General features: G+C 66.9%; 7 protein-coding genes across 7 annotated transcripts; 5 read left to right on the top strand and 2 right to left on the bottom strand.

Moving 5' to 3' along the window:
* Positions 1-2,235: 2,235 nt before the first annotated feature.
* Positions 2,236-3,985, top strand: EMIHUDRAFT_235273 (hypothetical protein; the record flags this gene model as incomplete). Its single annotated transcript, XM_005780438.1, has 6 exons — positions 2,236-2,414; positions 2,566-2,619; positions 2,699-2,801; positions 3,048-3,112; positions 3,410-3,532; positions 3,739-3,985. 6 exons carry the CDS (start codon positions 2,236-2,238, stop codon positions 3,983-3,985), a joined length of 771 nt encoding a protein of 256 aa, XP_005780495.1.
* A 220-nt stretch (positions 3,986-4,205) lies between these two features.
* EMIHUDRAFT_235272 (hypothetical protein) lies at positions 4,206-4,887 on the bottom strand (the record flags this gene model as incomplete). Its single annotated transcript, XM_005780437.1, has 2 exons — positions 4,206-4,757; positions 4,870-4,887. The coding sequence occupies 2 exons, from the start codon at positions 4,885-4,887 to the stop codon at positions 4,206-4,208; spliced, it is 570 nt and encodes a 189-aa protein (XP_005780494.1).
* Positions 4,888-5,557: 670 nt separating this feature from the next.
* EMIHUDRAFT_114394 (hypothetical protein) lies at positions 5,558-7,786 on the top strand (the record flags this gene model as incomplete). The annotated part of the gene is made up of 1 exon (XM_005780436.1): positions 5,558-7,786. The coding sequence occupies one exon, from the start codon at positions 5,558-5,560 to the stop codon at positions 7,784-7,786; it is 2,229 nt and encodes a 742-aa protein (XP_005780493.1).
* Positions 7,787-9,255: 1,469 nt separating this feature from the next.
* On the top strand, positions 9,256-9,681 carry EMIHUDRAFT_235270 (hypothetical protein; the record flags this gene model as incomplete). The annotated part of the gene is made up of 1 exon (XM_005780435.1): positions 9,256-9,681. One exon carries the CDS (start codon positions 9,256-9,258, stop codon positions 9,679-9,681), a length of 426 nt encoding a protein of 141 aa, XP_005780492.1.
* A 1,399-nt stretch (positions 9,682-11,080) lies between these two features.
* On the top strand, positions 11,081-12,716 carry EPS15R (epidermal growth factor receptor pathway substrate 15-like 1; the record flags this gene model as incomplete). The annotated part of the gene is made up of 5 exons (XM_005780434.1): positions 11,081-11,187; positions 11,449-11,597; positions 11,952-12,064; positions 12,328-12,375; positions 12,525-12,716. 5 exons carry the CDS (start codon positions 11,081-11,083, stop codon positions 12,714-12,716), a joined length of 609 nt encoding a protein of 202 aa, XP_005780491.1.
* Positions 12,717-14,698: 1,982 nt separating this feature from the next.
* Positions 14,699-16,480, bottom strand: EMIHUDRAFT_114392 (hypothetical protein; the record flags this gene model as incomplete). Its single annotated transcript, XM_005780433.1, has 1 exon — positions 14,699-16,480. One exon carries the CDS (start codon positions 16,478-16,480, stop codon positions 14,699-14,701), a length of 1,782 nt encoding a protein of 593 aa, XP_005780490.1.
* Positions 16,481-18,410: 1,930 nt separating this feature from the next.
* Positions 18,411-18,668, top strand: EMIHUDRAFT_46973 (hypothetical protein; the record flags this gene model as incomplete). Its single annotated transcript, XM_005780432.1, has 1 exon — positions 18,411-18,668. A coding segment is annotated over one exon (258 nt), but the record flags the coding sequence as incomplete, so codon positions are not given.
* Between the last annotated feature and the right edge of the window lie 2,062 nt (positions 18,669-20,730).

The following is a 20,730-nucleotide window of genomic DNA, read 5'->3' as shown; positions in this document are numbered from 1 at the left end:
GGGGGGGGGGTTGCACGGCACGAGGGCGACGGAGCACGCGACGAAGGAGGAGGGGAGGTGCTTAGTGGCGACGGATCACGCGAGCGCGGTTAGCAGAAGAATTAGATGGAGAACGCCCAGGCCCTACCCCGCAAACACACTGGAACCCAGGCTGGAATCCATCGCGGCAGCGGAATCAATCGCCACACAATGAGCGGCGCCATCAGCCCGACCTTGCTCGCCGACCTGCGCCGGGGCGACCTGGGCTCGCTGCACGCCCTCCTCACCGGGTGGACGCGCGGCCCGGCGCTCACCGCCCTGCTCGACGCGCGGCTCGAGGCCGAAAACCTCTTCACGCTGCTGACTTGTGCCGCTTGGTACGGGCAGGCCGACGCCGTGCGGCTGCTGCTCGAGAGCGGCGCGAGCGTGGGGGCGACGACGGGCATTGGCTCCACCGCGCTGGCCATCGCGTGCCAGGAGGGCCGCCTCGAGTGCGTTCGGCTGCTCCTCGGCGCCAGCGCGGCGGTCAACCAAGCCAAGAACAGCGGCGCGACGCCACTGTTCATCGCGTGCCAAGAGGGCCAGCTCGAGTGCGCCCAGCTGCTCCTCGAGGCTGGCGCGGCGATCAACCAAGCCAACGTCGACGGCGTCACGCCGCTGTTCATGGCGTGCCAGAACGGCCACCTCGAGTGCGCCCAGCTGCTCCTCCAGGCCAGCGCGGCGGTCGACCAGGCCAAGGATGACGGCACCACGCCGCTGTGCGCTGCGAGCCTGGCTGGCCAGATCGACTGCGTCCGTCTGATGATCGCCGCCGGCGCTGCGGTGAACCAAGCAGACGCTGGCGGCTTCACGCCGCTGCTCGTCGCGTGCCAGGAGGGTCACCTCGAGTGCGCCCAGCTGCTTCTCGAGGTGCGTGCGGTAGTCAACCAAGCCGAGGAGAATGGCGCCACGCCGCTGTTCACGGCGTGCCAGGAGGGCCAGCTCGAGTGCGTCCGGCTGCTCCTCGGCGCCAGTGCGGCGATCAACCAAGCCAACGTCAACGGCGCCACGCCGCTGTACATCGCGTGCCAGAAGGGCCAGCTCGAGTGCGCCCGGCTGCTCCTCGGGGCTAGCGCGGCGGTCGACCAAGCCAAGTGTGACGGCGCCACGCCGCTGTACGTCACGTGCCAGAACGGCCACCTCGAGTGCGCCAACCTGCTCCTCGGCGCCAGCGCGGCGGTCAACCAAGCCAAGGGTGACGGCGTCACGCCGCTGTACATCGCGTGCCAGAATGGCCAGCTCGAGTGCGTTCGGATGCTTCTCGAGAGCAGCGCGGCGGTCAACCAAGCCAACGTCAACGGCGCCACGCCGCTGTACATCGCGTGCCAGAACGGCCACCTCGAGTGCGCCAACCTGCTTCTCGAGGCTGGCGCGACGGTCGAACAGGCCAGGCAGGATGGCGCCACGCCGCTGTTCACGGCGTGCCAGAAGGGCCACCTCGAGTGCGTGCGGCTGCTCCTCGGCGCCGGCGCGGCGGTTAACCAAGCCACGGAGGACGGCTTCACGCCGCTGTACCTCGCGTGCCAGAAGGGCTACCTCGAGATCGTTCAGCTGCTCCTCGAGGCCAGCGCGGCGGTCGACCAAGCTGCGGGCGGCGGCTGGACGCCCCTGCACATCGCGTGCGACGAGGGCCACCCCGCCGTCGTGCTCTGCCTGCTGCGGGCGGGCGCTGACACGGCGACGCGCATTGCGAGCGGCGAGACGGCGCTGCAGCTGGCCAAGGAGGAGGGCCACACCGAGTGCGAGCGCGCACTTGTGGCGGCGGCGAGGGCGGCGAAGAGAGCGGAGATTGAGGCGAAGGTGGAGAGGGCAGTGGCCGAGAGGGCGGCGGCCGAGAGGGTGGAGGCCGAGAGGGCGGCCGAGGAGGCTGCGGCGGCGCTGCTGTCAGAGGCAGAGGCGGAGAAGCGCGCCAAGGAAAACAAGAAGAGCAAGAAGAAGGGCAAGAAGAAGGGCGGCGGGGGAGGCGCTGGGCCGTCGCAAGAGGCCGAGGCGCCGGCAGAGGAGGCGGCAGAGGAGGCGCTGGCGGCGGCGGAGGAGGCGGAGCTGGCAGCGGCGCTCGAGGAGAGCGCGACGCTGGAGGTCGGGGCGACGCGTGCGCCGGGGGATCAGGCGCGAGTCGCCGAGCGGCAGGGCGCTTCGTCACCGGCGGCGGAGGCGCCACCCGAGGGAGAGGAGGAGCCGCCGGACGACTTCGTCTGCCCAATCACGACCGAGGTGATGAGCGACCCGGTGATGGCGGCGGATGGGCATGCTTACGAGCGGACGGCGATCGAGCGCTGGCTCGCGAGCAAGTCGACCAGCCCGATGACGGGCGGCGAGCTCGAGCACAGCATTCTGGTCCCGAACCACATGCTGCGCCGGATGATCCGGGACTGGCAGGGGGCGCAAAAGGCAGCGTGACCAGCTCGAAAAGAGGACCAGTGGTGGGCGAGGTGGCGCGCTTTCTCCTCTCATATTTATTATTTTTTCATTCCATCTGCCTACATTCTCTCTCTACGAATACGATGACCACGTGTGCCCCCTTAAGGCACCGCTCTCCCCTCTCAGGACTTCACTCTTCAGCTCTGAGTCTCACCGCGACACGCGACACACCGTGTCTCGGTACACACTTCGGAAGTGACACACTTGTCTCGGGCTCAAGTCCTCTCTCATTTTTTTTCAAGTCCTCTCTCATTTGCAGCACGCCAATCGCACTGAAGCGAAAATTGATCGACGGCGACACCGGGAGCTCCGCACTGGGCTCGGCGGAAGCCTCCGACGATGTCCGGTGTCGCCAGACGGCGGTAGAGCGGCCGCCGCCCCAGCCGCAGGCTGCTGCTGCGTGTCACCCTTTGAGCTTTGAGCCACGGCGGGGCGAAGGGGGGCGCGAGTCGGCAGAGTATAGGCGGCCTCGGATGACCTCTCGTTGCGCGCGTCCGTGGAAGATAGAGCGGAAGCAAACGCTTGTTCGAGTGCGTGCAGTGCAGCTGAGCCCGCGCTCCGAAGAAGCCCCGTGCGACCAACTCCGCGCAGCAGAGCGCCGTGAAAAGGAGAAAGGCGACGGCAGCGCCGGCGGCGATGGCCACTATGTATCGTCGAGCTGCTGCGGCCCGAGGTTGAGCGGGGGCATGAGACAACCTCGACACCCTCGCCCGCAATCATCAGTAGGGCCGTGCCAGGCTGCACGTAGCCCGCCTGCCACGAAGCGGAGGAGGGAGCGTGAGCGTTCGCGAATCCATGCCGCACGCACGCGGCTGTCGCGTGGGAGTGGCGCCGCGTCACCAAGATTGGCGCGCCGGCCGTGAAGAGATCGCCCCACGCACAAGCCGTGGGTCGTGGTCAGGCAGCCGCCATCTCGGCCACGTCTCGACTATCGATCGGCTGCCTCCCGCACAGCCGTGAACCTGGACAGGCGCCGCCGCGCCGAGAGTGCAATCGACGAGCTCCGCGCGGCGGGCGTGCCGGTCGTCGCGGTTGAGACAGTCGCCGGCGCACCGTACGCGCACGAGTTCGCCTTCCCGCCGCCGCCGGCCGGGTGCGCGCTGCTGCTGGGCAACGAGCGGCGCGGGGCTGGCGTCGGACCTGGCCGCCTCTGCTCTTCCCCGAAGTGTCCCCTGAGCCGTCTCTTCAAGGTCTCCCGCAGGTTGGCGGCCCCTCGCCCGACGCGGCTCATCTCCCAGAGATTGGCCGGGAGATGAGCCGAGATGACCCCTTGGATGACCCGAGATGACCCGGGATTAGGCACGGCCTCGCGCCAGAGCTGCTCGCGCGTTGCGACGCGGTTGTGCGGCTGCCATGCCGAGGCCCCACGGACTCGCTCCACGGGCAACCTCGCGCCAATCTCCTCTCACCTTGGACGATCTCGGGTCGATTAGGCCGCAAGAACTCGCTCAACGTGGCGGTGGCGCTCGGCATGTGCGCGCACGAGGCGGCGCGGCAGTGGGCGGTGGGTGGTAAGGAGGCTGCAGGAGACGCCGTCGGGAAGTGAGCGAGGAGGGGGTCGAACCCCGCGCAGTTTCTTGTCGTTTTCTATTTGGAAATTTGAGATGCGCGTTTTTCGCTAAACACTTTCATGGATCATGCAGGACAGAGGTCAGAGGACAGAGCTTTGGAGGGAAACAAATAACAATGAGCTCGCGGGGGGCGCCGAGGGAGAGCCGTCGTCTCCGCGATCCACCAACAATCCACATCCTTGATGTGTCTAGAGACTAGAAGCGCGGAGTCGGCACCACGCCTCGCAGAGGACTCTTCTCGGCTGGGGCCACGCGAAGTCCTACGCACTGCTTGGCCGAGTCCTTCGCGGGGGCGATTTTCGCCCCGGTGGTATGTGCGGGGAGCGGAGGAGTTGGCTTCTCCGGCGTCGCCCACTCCTCCTCCAGGCCGCCGTGCGACACGCTGGCCAGCAGCTCGACCACCACCACGCCGCCCTCGATCCGCTTGGCCGGCGCGCCGTCAGCGGCCTCCTGCACCTCGAGCCCGAGCAGCGGCGCGAAGCACACCTCCTTCTCGAACGGGTACTGGCTGCACCACGAGATGTCGGCGCCGCGGCTCCCCATCGTCTGCTGGATCTCGTACACCACGCCCGTCGACGAGCCGCTCGACGCGTACGCCAGCGCGACGCTGCGGTCGGTCGTCGCCGACAGGAAGCCGTACTCGACGCCGCCGCGGACGCCAAACTCGTCGCGGGTGAGGAACTCGTCCGGCAGCCGCAGCCCCGCCACGCCGCGGTACACCTTCTCCGCGCGCGAGATCTTGCTCAGCTTGGAGAGCGCGTCGTCCAGCGCGTAGATGGTCGCCGGGTAGGTGTTGCCGAGGCGGCGGCGGGCGGCGGCGGGCGTGCCGGCCAGCCGCTTTCGAGCGCCCTCTATGTACATAGGAATCGCTTAGCATGGACAAAAAATTTGCTCGTTGGCGGAGGAGGATGCGGAGGCCGCCGCCAGCATTGGAAGAGCATTGGACATAATTTCGCAACGACGGCTTCTAATGAACGTCTCGTCTTCTCTGTGAACCGTCCCCAGGGCCTCCTGGGCGAGAGAGAGAGAGAGAGAATTCTTGATACGAAACCACGACGACACACACCAGTCGACTCGCATCGGTTGCCTCCATGAACGGCGGAGCTATTCTCGCGCCCACACCACACCTGGCTCCAAACGTGGACACGCCCATAGCTGGGGACACTACTAGGTCACGCATGGCATCACAGAAGTTTTGTCTCTGGGCCCCGAAAGGCATCTCTAGCAGCGTCGTTACGCATGCCCCCTCCCATCCTGGGCGCATGCGCCTCACGTCTCGCCAGAGCATAAGCCCTTGGCGTGTGGCGAGACGAGTTTTTCGCCATGCAGCGAGCAGCAAGCCGCCCGCCGCAAACAGCCGGAGGCATCGCCACGGCACTGGCTGCGCCGCGCTCCCGCACCCGTCGACGAAGCTCCCCCCGCGGAAGACCGCGCGTAGCCACGCCTTGACGATCGAGATGGGCGCGCCTGAAGCTCGCCCACCTACTGCCCCTGAGAGTTGGTTAAAAGAAACCCGCAGGTTACTCACACTCTCTCGACCAATCTGGATGGCGGATTTCGTGCTGCTCCCGCGCGACCTGCCTTGGGAGCGTGCGTGCGACCGCGAGGACGCGAACGCGCCGCAGATCGCCAAGCTGCGCCTTACGCTCCCCGCCGACTACCCCGCCGGGACCGTCCTCAAGCTGCCCATGCCGTGTGCGTGCAGCGAGCACACGTCCCGCTTCACTAAGATCAAAGCGGGGACCTCAGTGATCATCAAGTGGGACCTCGGCATCTGCGGCCTCGCAGCGCCACCAGGTGCGGACGGGGCGGCGGCGGGGGGCGCAGAGGTGGCGGAGGCGACAGAAGCAGCGCGGCCGCCGCCGGCCGGGCTGGAGAAGGGTGTGGAGTTGGCATTGGCGGAGCCGGCGGATGCGACGGCGCCAGATCCAGGGGAACCGCAGCTCAACTCCGAGCTCAGCAGCAGCGAGCTGATCAGGAGCGAGCGGAGCAGCACGGGCTTCAAGGGCGTGTACAAAGTGAGCAGCGGAGCCACGCCCTACTGTGTCCAAGTGACCCGCAAGGGCACCAGCGTCGTTCTCGGCCGCTACGCCACGGCGGAGGAGGGGGCGCGGGCCTACGCGGCGACGCCGGAGGGCATCGCCGACCTGGCGGCAAGGGATGCGCCGCGACCGCCGCCGCTCCCCTCCAACTCCGAGCTCAGCAGCGGCGAGCTGATCAGGAGCGAGCGGAGCAGCACGGGCTTCAAGGGCGTGAGCGACTCGGGCAACGGTGCCACGCCCTACCGAGTCTCGGTGCAGCGCGGAGGCACCACCGTCCATCTCGGCCGCTATGCCACCGCGGAGGAGGGGGCGCGAGTCTACGCTGCAACACCAGAGGGCATTGCTGACCTGGCAGCAAGGGATGCGCCGCCACCGCCGCCGCAGCCGCCGCAGCCGCCGCTCCCCTCCAACTCCGAGCTCAGCAGCAGCGAGCTGATCAGGAGCGAGCGGAGCAGCACGGGCTTCAAGAACGTGAGCAAAGTGAGCAGCAGTGCCACGCCCTACCGAGTCCAGGTGTACCGCAAGGGCACCGTCGTCACTCTCGGCTACTACTCCACCGCAGAGGAGGCGGCGCGAGTCTACGCTGCAACGCCAGAGGGCATCGCCGACTTGGCGGCAAGGAACGCTCCGCCGACGCCTCGCCCCGCCAAGCGCCCCGCGCCACTCCCTGCCGTGCCGCCCTCCTCCTCCGCCGCTGCGTCGAAGCAGTCGAGCGCCGTGCAGCTGATCACAAGCGCAACGAACAAGACGGGCTTCAAGGGCGTGTACAAGTTGGGCAGCGGTGCCACGCCCTACTCCGCCCACGTGTACCGCAACGGCGATCAGGTCGTCCTCGGCCACTTCGCCACGGCAGAGGAGGCGGCGCGTTGCTACGCGCGCACGCCGGAGGCCAAAGCCGACTTGGCGGTCAGTGCCGCGCCGCCGGTGCTCTTTGATGGCGTCGAGCTCATCACCAGCGAGCGGAGCAACTCCGGCTTCAAGTGCGTTTGCAAGTTGCACAACGGTGCCACGCCCTACTATGCCCAGGTGTACCGCAAGGGCAAGAACGTCGTTCTCGGCCGCTACGCCACCGCGGAGGAGGCGGCGCTCCGCTACGCGCGCTCGGCAGAGGGCAAAGCGGAGCTGGCGGCCAGGTCTGCAGCCAGATCAGCGCCGCAGGCCAGCACCGCGCCCCGCAAGCGGCAGAAGGTCGAGACCGCGATCGGCGCGGGCGGTGCCGCCACTTCCACCTCTGCCGCCGCCTCCCACTCCGCCGCCTCCTCCACCACCGCCGCCGCCTCTGCGGCCGAGTTCGAGGTGGACCGCATCCTCTCGGAGCGGCGCCGGCCGAGCGGCGGCGTCGACTACCTCGTCGCGTGGAAGGGTTGCTATGCCCCCTCCTGGGAGCCCGCCTCCAACTTGGCGGACGAGGACGGCGCGGTGTGCGCGGCGCTGCTGGCGTGGTGTGCGTCGCGCGCCGCGCCGCGCCAGGGCGGCCCGGCGACCGAGCCGCTTCCGCCCCTCGGCATGCCGGCGACAGAGCCCCTCCCGCCCCTCGGCATGCCGGCGGTGGTGCAGGCTCTCGAGGGGGTCGGGCTGGGCCGGTACGCGGCGGCGTTCGAGGAGCAGGGCTATGATGACCTCCGCTACTTGCGGACGATGGACGCGGCGGAGCGCGCCACGGTGGCGGAGAGCGTGGGCATGAAGCAAGGCCACGCCAACAAGTTTGTCAAGTTCGCGTTTGAGCCGGCGTAGCATCGAGGCTGGCGCAAGTCGAGAGCGGCGGGCGCACGTGCGCGAGCGAGCGGGGCGGTGGGGACTTTTGCGCGCCTCTCTACATAGAGCCCCCTCGCAGATGATGCAATGTACGATTCGTTGCTGTACGTTGGTAGTGACTTGTGGAGTCGACTCGTATGTGGGTGCGCACGCACGTATGTGTGCGATCCGTATGTGTGCCCCGGCACCACGCCACTCTAGGTAGTTGTTGTGGATGTCCATCGGTGCCACTCCGCACTCGTTCCTTCTTTCTCTCGCGCGCGAGCCGCGGTAGTAAAGAATACTCGTACCGGGCGCGCCTGAGTTTCGCTGCGCGCCCCGGCCCACCCACCAGACCACGCAGTGCGCACAGGGACGCACCCGAGCAGCGGCTCGCCGCGCTGTTCCTGCCTCCCTCCCCGCCAGGTCGGCGGCGTCGGAGGGCCGGGCGGGGCTGTGAGGAGGCGATGGAGAGGAGGGGCTGAGACCGCACCGCTCGCACTCATCGCGCGTCGCCTCGAGCGCGGACAAAAGTGAGTGAGTGCGTGAGCTTGATACGAAACCACGACGACACACACCAGTCGACTCGCATCGGTTGCCTCCATGAACGGCGGAGCTATTCTCGCGCCCACACCACACCTGGCTCCAACGTGGACACGCCCATAGCTGGGGACACTACTAGGTCACGCATGGCATCAGAAGTTTTGTCTCTGGGCCCCGAAAGGCATCTCTAGCAGCGTCGTTACACATGCCCCCTCCCTCCCCTCCTGCGCATGCGCCTCACGTCTCGCCAGAGCATAAGCCCTTGGCGTGTGGCGAGACGAGTTTTTCGCCACACACACACACACACACACACACACACAGGTAGGTAGGTAGGTAGAAAGGTGAAGAACAGCCAGGCTCGGACTGGACACCAACGCGGTATGGGTGGACGCTGGACAGATGATGACGACACGCACGAGCGACACACAGACACACACACCTCGAGAACCTCGAGAGAGCAAAAATGAAAAGAATTCGCGAACGCACAATCAACGATCTCGCCCTCTCCGCCACCGAAGGCTACACGAAAAAGGCACGACAAACGTCGTCGCGATCGGTTTTCAATGGCTTCTTTCGCTGAGCTTGGTTGCCTCGCAGCCACGACGCACTCTAGCCCAGGCGGCAGCGGAGAAGCGTCGCCAACGGGATGGGTTAGCGGCAACCCGCAGGGTGGCGGCATGGGCAGCGGCAACGGGATCGGCAACGTGGGCAGCCAGCAGTTCGACTTGATCTCCGCAAGCTCTCAGCCAGCGCCGGCCGCGCCCAGCGCAACGGGCGGCGGCTCGTGCAGCAGCGGCATTGGCGGCATGGGCGGCGGCGGCATGGGCGGCGGCATGGGCGGCGGCGGCATGGGCGGCGGCGGCATGGGTGGCTTGGGCATAGGCGGCTGTGGCATGGGCGGGGCGGGCAGCTGCGGGATCGGCGGCATGCCTGCGGCCTCTCCGCAAGAGCAAGTTGTCCCGGCGGCGAAATCGGCCGGCCAGCACTACGAAGGCTACCAGCCGCAGAGCCTCGAGCAGCAGCCACACGGATATCCGGCGCAGGGGTTGTTTGTGGAGCAGCCGGGCGACGACGCCAACGGCAGCGGCTCCAGCATGTCCATTTTGGCTTCGGACTTGGCTTTGGAGCGGCGGACGGAGATGGCTGGCGGAGAGCCGTCTCCTCTCCGCTCGACGCCACCGCAGAAGCTGGAGCCACGGCCGCAACAGCAGCTGGCGCCCGACGCCACACTCGCCTTTGCGGCCCTCGCGCAGGGGCGGCCCTGCCTGCCCCGGCAAGCACAACTCGCGCGCCCCTCATCCATCTCGAGCGCGGAGCTTCCCCTAAGCCGTTGCAGAGGCTTCTCCTTGTAGGCATGAGCTGCTGCACTCGCTCCGCCACCTCTGCCTCGCCGCCGAACTGCCGGCGCACCCTGCGGGCAACCCGTGGGAGAGACGCCGTAGATGCTGAAGGCGTTACGGAAGCAGCACTCGAGAACGGCACGTCTTTCCTTCCTCAATGTACCCCTCTCTTGGATGTTCATCTCACTGTATCCGTAGCTGCCGCGTCAGCCTCTGGCTATACCTATCACTCGCACTTTCGTCCACTGGGTCCAGTGACGTGACCCCCCCCCCCCCACACACACACACCGCTCACCCACGCGCACTGGGCCTTGCACTTTGAATGCCGTGGGGCTCCGGTCGTCAGACGTGGAGACGCGAGGGTTGCCCCCCCTTGCCCCACCACCTCGTGTGTGTGGAGAAGTTTACCTGCCCTTTCCTACCCAGGAGAAGTTTCCCTTACCTGGGGGGGGGGGGGGGGGCGTGAAGTACTTGCCTTCAGTCCCTAGTCTGCACACGTTAGGAGAGCGGCCCGCCGATCGACGCAGACTCCTTTGGGCGCCTCGCCGCCGCCGCCGCCGCCTTCATCACGGGGGGAACGCTCCCCGGCTTGACGGCTGCTCAGCAGCAGCAGCTGGGGCAGTGGCGGGAGGGGATGCCAGAGGCGGCGGCCGCCGCGGTGGCCGCAGCGGCGGCGGAGGCGGAGGCGGCGGTTGCGGAGGCGGCGGCGGCAGCACAGGCGGTGGCGGCCGCGCAGGCGCAGCAGCAGCAGCAGCAGCAGCAGCAGCAGCAGCAGCAAGCGTTCGCCATGCAGCCGATGGTGCAGGCGCTGTCTTCGCCGTCGCAGGCTTGGCCGCCGCACACCCGCGAGGCGCCCCAGCCAGCGGCTTGCGCCCCTGGCGGCGACACACCCGGCACCCAAGCCACGCCGATGGCTGCGTCACTTGGCACTGCTGCAAGCGACCCGTTTGGCGCGTTGCAGCCACCGGCGCCGGGGTTGCAACAGCAGGCGCCGTCCCCGCAGCCGCCCACGCCGCCCCACGCGCCGCAGCAGGCCGCCTACCCGCAGCCGCCGCAGGCACAGCCAGCGCCCTCTGCCCCTGCCGGCTTCCTGAGCAGCTACGAGACGCAGGCTCTGCCCACTGCTTTTGGCACGTCCTTTGGAACCTCCGCCCCGCCCGCGCCAGCGCCAGCGCCTGGGTTCGATTCCTTCTCCGCCCCACCCGCGCCGGCGCCAGCGCTTGGGTTCGAACCCTTTCCCTCACCGCCCGCGCCCGCGCCAGCGCCGGGATTCGATTCCTTCTCCTCGCCGCCAGCGTTTGCGCCGGCACCCACGACCGGCTTCGCCTCCTTTGGCGCTAGCACCTTTGGCGGGCCGCCGCATGCGGTGGCGCCGGCACCGGCGCCACCGCCGCCGCCGCCGATCGCGGCGATGGGCGGCCCCGAGTACGCGCGGTACATCCAGCTCTTCCACTCGCTCTGCCGAGGCAGCTGGGCCCTCAGCCGCGCGCAGGCGGAGCCCACCTTCAGCCGCGCAAGGTGTGGCCAAGCCTAGATGCGGAGTCCCCCCCCATTTGTATTCCAACTAGCTCTCGAGGAGGTAGGCCTTGCAGGCTGTGCTACCGCACTCTCGCAGCACTCGCACCTCGCATCTCTTGTGCGCTCTCCCGCGATGCGCGCGCCGAATCCTAGCCCTAGTCTCTGGACGGCGCTTTCATGATCTCCCCATATCTCCCCATATCTCCCCGTGTCTACCCATGTCTCCCCAACCTCAGACCGCAGGGATGATCTCTGACGTAGGCTCCCAAGGGAAGACATTGACGCCGTGTGGGCGCTGTGCGACACCGACGGCGACGGCTACCTCGCGCGCAATGAGTTTGCGGTCGCCCTGCACATTGCCGCGGCGCGCTACAAGGGCGCGGCGATGCCGCAGCAGCTACCACCTTCGGGTCTGCTGCCACCGGAGGCAGCGGGAGAGCAGCAGCAGCAGCGGCAGGAGCGGCCGCCGCCGCCGCCGCCGCCCCCGCCCCCGCCATCGTACCAGGAGCAGCACCAGCAGCCGCAGCAGCCGCAGCACCAGCAGCCGCCCTCCAGCTACGAGGACTACAGCCGCCCCGCCGGATACGACGACGAGGACAGCTCCCTGCCGAAGAAGGGCCGCCGCCTGAGCGTCGCCGGCGCCGCCTCCGCAATCAAGTTTGGACACAAGAGGGGCTCCAAGACGGCGCCGCCGCCGCCGCCGCCGCCGCCGCCGCCGCGCGAGCACTGGGCGCCCCCCAACCCCAGCGGCGGCGCTACGGGAGGCGGCGGCGGCGGGGACGCCGAGCACGTCCACCGCTCGGGCCTGCTGAGCGCCAACAAGAGCAAGCGGTGGTGCGTGCTGAGCGGAGGCAAGCTCGACGTCTTCGACAAAAAGGTGCGTGGCGGGAGGCCCTCCAAAGTCGGTTGAGGTCGCCGCCCTCCTCGTGCCTCTTCCCAACGTTCCCTCGGCGGCCGATGCCGTCTGCTCCGGCTCCCCAGTCCCCGGGTCTGCCCTGCTCTCGTCTGCGCTAGTTTCTGTTTCGTCATGGCGGCGGCGCAATCTTCCAAGCTCGCCGGCGGCGAGAGGCAACCGCCTCCCTCCCTCTGCCCCCCCCTCCGCTCAGCTCGCGTCCCCCCCCCCCCCTGCTCGGCCCACAGGCGGATCAGACCAAGCCACCAAAGATGAGCCTCGACCTCCGCGCAGACGTGAGCCCGAGAGAGATGGAGAAGCCCACAGAGGGCCACCGGGAGAGAGGGGGGAGAGATGGCCGAGAGGAGAGGGCTCCGGCGCAGCCGCACGCGCCTGCCGCCGTGGTTGTTGTTCCCAGCGAAGCCCGCTCTCGCCCGGTGCGCAGGTCAGCAAAGTGGCGCGGAGCGACCTCAAATCCTTCAAGCTCGAGCTCCACCCTGGCTCGCGGCATGCCAAGGCGGCCAAGAGCGCCGGAGGCAGTGCGAGCCTCCTCTTCTCCTCGGACGACAACACGGAGATCTCGAAGTGGGTGAATGACCTGACCAAGGTGGTGTCGGGGCTGCATGGCGGCCACTGAGAAGCCTGGGGAAGGCTGGCGCCGGCGTGTGAGGGTGTGGGTGAGTGGGTGGCCGCGCGCGCGGCGCGCGCGCGCCAGCAGTTGAGGCGAGCACGTGCTTCAGCGTGAGCGAGACGCGTGGAAGAGTGTCACACCGTCGGGTAGGGACGGGTCGGCCCGGAGAGTATCGGAGCAGCGTACGGCTCTATTTATATCCATCGTCTGGCCGATTTTTTCGCGCGGTATCCGCGACGCCGGCGGGACACGTAGAGCTCTAGAGGGAGCGGACCCTGAGTTGAGGAAATCGGAGGACGCGACCCACGTCGCCACAGACGGTCCCGCGCCTCGCCGCTATGACGGGGACACACCCCGCACCGTCCGCTGTGTCCCCGTCTTTGTCCGGAGTGAAAAGTCCAACGCGCTCGTCGGTGGCGGCGTCCCCCGATTTCGCCGCGCTCGGCGAACCTCGACAGCGCTTTCGGTGGCATGCAGCTCTTTGCGACAGAAGCCTGGAGAGCAGCTCCTCTGCTGCTCACACACTCTGCACAGTTGACACAGCCTACTGTGCGGCTGCCACAGCTGTGACAGCGATGGGCTCGCCCTCACTGGCCCTCAGTCACTTGTGCTGCGGCTTGGTGTGAGCGACACTGCTCGGCGACTGCCGGCACACTGTGAGACCATGGGTGTGAGGTAAAACCACGCTACCAGCGCTTGGTCACATCGGCCCCGAGGTCAGATCCATCTACTCTGTTGATGACAAGACTTGTCTACCGGCTGGAGCCGAGCAGGAGGGCCCGGCGCACAACCCCTTGGTCAACTCACCCTCCACACCCCGTATGGCGGTGCCGGTGCAGATGACGCCCGACGTACGAAACCTCGGCGACCGCGTCCCGTTCGCCGAGGTGTGTGTGCGACGATGGCGTGCTTATCCCCACCCACCCATCTTCGAGGCCGACGCGGCGAAGGGCGGCGCCTCGATCGAGGCGCTGAAGGCCGAGTGCCGCGAGAGCTGCGTCGAGGTCGCCTCGCCCCGCCCGCCTACCCTTCCTACCGCGCGTCTGAACACACGTGTCCCTCCATTCACACTCTCCCAGTCCTCCCTGGTCTAGTGCCCGTGTGTTCTCCGCCCGTCGTTCTCCGCCCGCCGTGCGGATTCGGGTCTTCTTCGTCCTTTAGACGTTTCACCTAGAGCAAGCAGGGCGACGCGCCCACACGCCCATCCGCCGGCCGGGTGGGGCTTGCACGCCGCGGGCCATCCCCACGGGCACGGCACGCAGAGAGGCACTCCCCTCCGCTGCGTCGTCCCAGTTTATATCCTCATCCTCTGCGCACGTCGCGTTGGCTTCCTCTCTCCCCCTTTCCTCCCTGCCCCTCTCGCTGTCTGGTGTTAATGGACCCCCTTCCTCTCCCTCGCCACCGTCACCGTCTCCATCCCCGTCGCTACCGCCCTCCATGCCCGCCGCCCTTTGTTTCACACTCGTCTCTGCCATGTCCGCCGTCGCCGCCGTCCTGTCTGCTGCGCTCTGTGCTCCGTGGTACAGTCGCTTATTGGAGGGAGTTTGTTCTAAAATTATTTTTCCTTGAGAGAGAGGTTTTGTTTTTCAGTGTATGTGACGTGTAGTTTTCCTTTGCGAAAGGGAAAGAACTTCCCCTTGCTCTATACTATCTTACGGTGACGTTGGTACTCGTAATGTCTGATGTGGGTCACGGGGTGGGGGGTACAGTCGCTGGACGGTGGAGACCGCTGCAGCCTCGCGCTGGAGTCATTCACAAACATATATGCGCGCGAGAGATCAACAGCGATGTGTGCTCTAAGGACTAAGCTCTATGCGGCCGCGCATATTTTTCGCTTACGAGAGCTCAAAGGCCCATGCATGTGTCTAACTTACGGTGACGTACATGAGTCACGGTACAGTCCTCAGTGGTCAGTCGCTGTCCCGCCTCGCGCTGGAGCGATTTCATTCACGAACATATATGCGCGAGAGTTCCATAGGAGTACAGGCTCAGGCCGCCAGGAGGCGCGCCACGAGCGCTGCTTTGACGCCGGTGGTGGCCAAGCCGAGGCGCTCGCACTCGCTCCTCAGCTCTGCAACCCGCATGGCCTTGTACCGCTTCTCCGCGGCCGCCTTGTCCTCGCTCGCGCCCGCCTGCACCATCCGCTCCGCACCTCGCTCGCCCTCGAGATACTGCACCATGCCGTCGGCCAACTCCATGCGCACCACCCGCTCCGCACCTTTCTCGCCCTCGTAGTACTGCACGTTGCCGTTGGCTAACTCCATGCGCACCACCCGCTCCGCGCCACTCTCACCCTCGTAGTACGCCGCGTTGCCGTTTGCATACTCAGCGCGCACCATCCGCTCCGCACCTTTCTCGCCCTCGCAGTGCCCAACGGCGCCATCGGCACGCACCATGCGCACCCTCCGCTCCGCACCTCGCTCACCCTCGAAGTACGCCACGCTGCCGTCGGGGAGCTCCGTCCGCACGTTCCGCTCCGCACCTTGCTCGCCCTCGTAGTACGACACGCTGCCGTTGGCAGACACCTGGCGCACCACCTGCTCCACACCTTGCTCGCCCTCGTAGTACTGCACCATGCCGTCGGGCAACTCCGTCCGCACCATCCGCTCCGCGCCTCGCTCGCCCTCGTAGTACTGCACAGTGCCGTCGGCAACCTCAACGCGCACCATCCGCTCCGCGCCTCGCTCGCCTTCGTAGTACTGTATGCCGCCGCGAAGCACCACGCGCACCACCCGCTCCGCACCTTGCTCGCCCTCGAAGTACTGCACGTTGCCGTCGGGCAAGTCCACGCGCACCGCCCGCTCCGCACCGTTGTCGCCCTCGTAGTGCGTAATGGTGCCATCGGCACTCACCGCGCGCACCTTCCGCTCCGCACCTCGCTCGCCCTCGAAGTACGCCACGCTGCCGTCGGGCAACTCCGTCCGCACCATCCGCTCCGCGCCTCGCTCGCCCTCGTAGTACTGCACAGTGCCGTCGGCAAACTCAACGCGCACCATCCGCTCCGCGCCTCGCTCGCCCTCGTAGTACTGTATGCCGCCGCGAAGCACCACGCGCACCACCCGCTCCGCACCTTGCTCACCCTCGAAGTACGACACGTTGCCGTTGGCAGACTCCGTCCGCACGTTCCGCTCCGCACCTTGCTCGCCCTCGTAGTACGACACGCTGCCGTTGGCAGACTCCTGGCGCACCACCCGCTCCGCGCCTCGCTCGCCCTCGTAGTGCACCACGTTGTTGGGAAGCACCAAGCGCACCATCCGCTCCGCGCCTCGCCCGCCCTCGTAGTGCTGCACCGTGCCGGACTGCAAGAGGCGTCGCCGCAGCATCGCGTCATTCTCTTCGCCGCGCCGCAGTCTCCAGTATTCGGCGCGACTCGCGCCAGCACCCGTCACTTCCAACGAGAGGCAGTGCGCCGGGCTCACCCTCGCAAGCCACGGGAAGTGGTCGGCGGTGGCGCGGCGGTCGGCGGCGTAGGCGCGAAGGGTGGCCTCGTTGAGCGTGTCCATGATGGGCGCCCCGACAAATGCTCCGGCAAGCAAGCGCTCAGTGAGCAGCAGCCGCATCGCCACGGCGAAGAGGGGGTCCTTGAAGCGCGCCAGGCCGCTGCGCAGGGCGAGGAGGCCGAGGCGCGGCGACGCGAGGCTGAAGGCGGCGCAGTCAGAGAAGTCGTCGACGCCCTCGAGGATGCGGAGGTGCAGCTCCGGTGGCAGCTCGGCCAGCCAGTCCGTGGGCGGGGCGTCGTCGACGGTGCGTGCGCGGGGCGAGCGCGACATTGAGCCGTGGCGGCGGCGCGAAGAGCGATTGGGTGTTGTCAGTGGAGAGACCACTTCACAGCTATGCCTTGCTCCATTCTCTCGAGGTTCTCGAGGTGGATATCCTTTGGCCGCGTTGGGTAGCGAGGATTGGTGTAACCCGAGCTCCATTGCTCCATTGGGTGCTCTTAGTATGTCCTTGAACTCACCCGTCCCTGACTGCCTGAGTATACTCCCTTCGTATTGTCCTGTACTCAGCGTCCTGAGGGCCCAACTTCAGAATCGTGCTTTGAGTTGGGTTGTTTCGTGTTGGGTTGGGTTGGTTGGGTTGTTCCGTGAGTTGGGTCGTCGGCGCGAAGGGTGAGTCTCGACCGCCGCCGCTCACGCCAGCGGACGGCCACCATCGGTGTTTTTGGCTTCGCCACCGTCCAAGGCGTGCGCCATGCGCTCGCCGGCATCGAGCGAGCAACGTGATCGACCGAGCGGCTTGCTGTGTGGACGCCTTCTTCTGGCTCTCGTCGAGAGCGTTTTGCGTCCCGGCGGGTGGGAGAATATGTGTCGTCTGATGTGTCACTGTGTGCGTCACATCGGTCTTGATAACAAGCACGGTCGATCCGTCGAAGCGATGCACTCGTTCCTATCACGCTGGAAGGCTGGCACGGAGCTCTGTGCCGGCACACAGCAAGAGCCGTGCGGCAAGAAGAGCTCGATGGGGAGCGAGAACCGTCAGAGGTGCTCACCCAGGTTTCGGAAGTCCGCCTTGATGCGGTCAGTTCCCCCCAGGTTTGACCGCGCAGCTCGCAAGACTCGTCGAGCACTCGCAGCCTTTCTGCGCCTCTGACTCTGCAAGCTATGCGGGAAGAGCAGTTTATCCGCAATATATCGACGAGTTCGAGAGAGCCACAGGCTTTCGCTCGGGAGGGATTGAGTGCATCGCGACGGACTTCAGCTTACACCTGAAAATCTGACGGTTCTCGCTCCCCATCGAGCTCTTCTCTTGCCGCACGGCTCTTCTGTGTGCCGGCGCAGAGCTCCATGCCAGCCTTCCAGCGTGATAGGAACGAGTGTATCGCTTCGACGGATCGACCGTGCTTGTTATCAAGACCGATGTGACGTACACAGTGACACATCAGACGACACATATTCTCCCACCCGCCGGGACGCAAAACGCTCTCGACGAGAGCCAGAAGAAGGCGTCCACACAGCAAGCCGCTCGGTCGATCACGTTGCTCGCTCGATGCCGGCGAGCGCATGGCGCACGCCTTGGACGGTGGCGAAGCCAAAAACACCGATGGTGGCCGTCCGCTGGCGTGAGCGGCGGCGGTCGAGCCCTCACCATTCGCGCCGACGACCCAACCTCACGCGGAACAACCCAACCCGGGCCAACAACCCAACCCAACCCAAAAAGCACGATTCTGAAGTTGGGCCCTCGTCCTGTGGGTGTGTTCACAGTCTTGTGTGAATTTCGGCGCCGCCGAAATTCAAGGTCCGCGGTCTCTTTTGGCCGCGGCGTTAGAGAGATCCTTTGCTTGTTATGCCTTTTGCTTTCTCTCTGGCGCTCTCGCTCCTGGCCGGCGTGTATACGCCGACATGGAGCCTCGTGAGGTGGAACGAACCCCGACCTTCAAACCCTCGAGCCCGCCGAGACGATCTACCTCGGCACGCGGCCCGTGGATGCACTTGACGCTGCTTTGCACAAAGCTGCACCCCCCCCTGTGGTGGATGCGCTGCGACTGGCTCGACGCACCACGCTCGCCCGAACCGGGTGTCAGCGTCACCGCTTACGATCTCGATGACCGCTACAAAAGGTTCGACGCCGCCGCCGCAGCCGCCGCCGCCGCCGCCGCCGCCGCCGGCCCGAGGCCGCCAGGCTGCACGAACACCGACCCCGCTCCGCGCGGATCCGAGTGTGAACAGAGTGCCCCTCACCGGGGCGTGGCTGTGGCGTAGGCTGCACGACGCGACGCTGGACGACGCCATCATGTCCAAGGCGAAGCTCTCCGGCGCCGTCCTCTCGGACGCCAGCCTCAAGCGCGTCAACTGCGGCCAGTGCAAGCTCGACCGGGCGGACCTGACGCGCGCTGTCCTCGAGTTCTCCGACTTCACGGGCGCGAACGTGGCGGGCGCGAGCTTCGTCAAGGCCAACCTGCTCGGCGTCTCCTTCAAGGACGCCACCGTGAGCGGGGCGGACTTCCGCGGCGCCGTCCTCGACAGCGTCGACTTCACGGGCGCCGTCGGGGTAGCGGACGCGCGATTCGACCAAGCGAGCTCGCCGCTCGGTAGGAGATGATACATGATCCCTGGTTATCCATCGCGTCCGAGTCCCCGTCGTTCATGTTGAGATAGATTGTTATTGAGATTGGTCCATTATAAAGTCGACTCCTGCGTCCTGGGTTGGCTGGCCCCGAGACGCGAGAGCCGGAGCGAGGTCGGAGAGCGACCTCCAGTTGGCCCAAGCCGCACGCCACTGAGGCAGAGCGGCCGTGCGCGTACGACGCCGTACGCGCACGGCCACTCTGCACCGACCGCAGCGCTGCAACTGCGACCGCAGTGGCTCAGCTCAGCCAGGGCTCGCTCACCCGAGCTCGGAGCCGCCGGCGGTCATGGGCAGCAACAAAGGTTTGACGTGTCGCTCGGTGCAGGAGGGCACTGCAGTGGAGGTGCAGCGGCCGTCCGGCGCGTGCGCGATGGGCTGCAGCTTCATTGGCAGCTACCAGAGCGCGTCTGGAGCGCTGCCATTGTGTGACCCACGTGCAAGCGGCGGTTCCGGCCTGTTCCGCGCCTCTTTTTACGCACGTAAAACTCTTTTTACGCCCTTTATTGTTTAGGGGGGGACGAGGTCTCATCAACTTCGAAACCGCCTTTGAAAGGGGGCAAATGCGTCCGTCCCTGAGACGGTTGGGAAGGGGGTGGTTTCACTGCGGTTGAACACCGCGTAGCGATCGAGTAACCGTTGTCGTCGGAATACTCCTCGGAGCCGGTGTCCTCGTCGTCGTCCTCGCCCGACGCGGAGGTCGGGCGAGAGGTCTGCATCGTCTCGCCAGCCGTGAACCTGAACACGGCGTCGGCCGGCGCCGAGGCGTCGGTCGGCGGCTGTCACGCGATAGCAAGGCGATGGTGTCGTTACTAAGCTGCCACCTGTCTGGAGCGTGGAGCCACACATGGAACTTGGCTTTGGTGCTCGGCGACGTCGGCCTTCGCGAAGACTTGGCCAAAGTGTCTGGAGCGTCGAGCCAACTTTAAGCAAAAAAAAACAGCCAAACGGCCGCTCAGCCGCCTCCGCCCGGCTGCCTCCAAGATACCTATATGCGTGTTTGTGTATGCGGCTCCCCGCTCACGTCCTGCAGACCCTCACCGACCGCCTCGGCGCCGAGGAGCTGAGGCGAGCCCTCCTCCCGTACCCTGACAGCGAGACGACCGAGACGATCGCGCGAGCAGCCGGCGTCCGCCCGCGGGATGTGCGGCAGGCTGCGACGGCGCTGCGGGACGGAGCCGCTGGCGAGGGCGCTGGAGGTCGTTTCTACTTTGTGCTCAACAAGCCGTCAGGTTGCCACTCGCAGCGCTCCAATGGCCTGGCGGGTGCGGCTTGCGCGTCGCGCCTCACCGTCTACGACTGTCTGCACCGTGGCTTTCCTGCTGTCCCGCACGTCGGCCGGCTCGACCGCGACACAGAGGGTCTGCTGCTCTTCACGGACGACGGCGCGCTCGCGAACGCACTCATCCACGGCGACGGGGGTGGCATGCCCCACGCGACGAAGCGCTACCTCGTCGAGGTGACCGGGCTGCTCAAGCCACGAGTCGGCGGGACAGGCTGCAAGGCAGAGGCTCTGCAGCCGCCGCCACCACCGGCAGGCGCAGTCGGGCCTCTGCCGCCCGTGTCCGCTGGATATCCCGAAGCGGCGACGCCGCACAAGAAGCGTGAGCGCGGTAGCGGCGGCGTGGGCGGTGGTGACGCGGGCGGTGGCGGCGTGGGCGGTGGCGGCTCGCGAATCGTGGCGTGCGGGACGGCGGCGCAGCAACTCGCGCTGATGCGCGCACCGCTGCACTACGAGGCGCAAAAGCAAACAAGGACACACGCACGCACACGCAGCGCACGCACACACACCACCACACAAACACACACCACCACCACTCACCACCGTCACCACCACCATCACCGCCGTTGCCACCACCCACCACACACGTACACCACCATTAGGCGCTCGGGCAGTGGACGCGGCCAGCGGCGGTGGAGCGCCTCCCCGCGCCGCCACCTAGCTGCACGCCGCCGG

This window comes from Emiliania huxleyi (assembly GCF_000372725.1).
Source record: "Emiliania huxleyi CCMP1516 chromosome Unknown EMIHUscaffold_215, whole genome shotgun sequence".
NCBI lineage: Eukaryota > Haptophyta > Isochrysidales > Noelaerhabdaceae > Emiliania > Emiliania huxleyi.
Note: the sequence above shows the minus strand (reverse complement) of the source record. Positions and strands in the feature narration are given on the sequence as shown.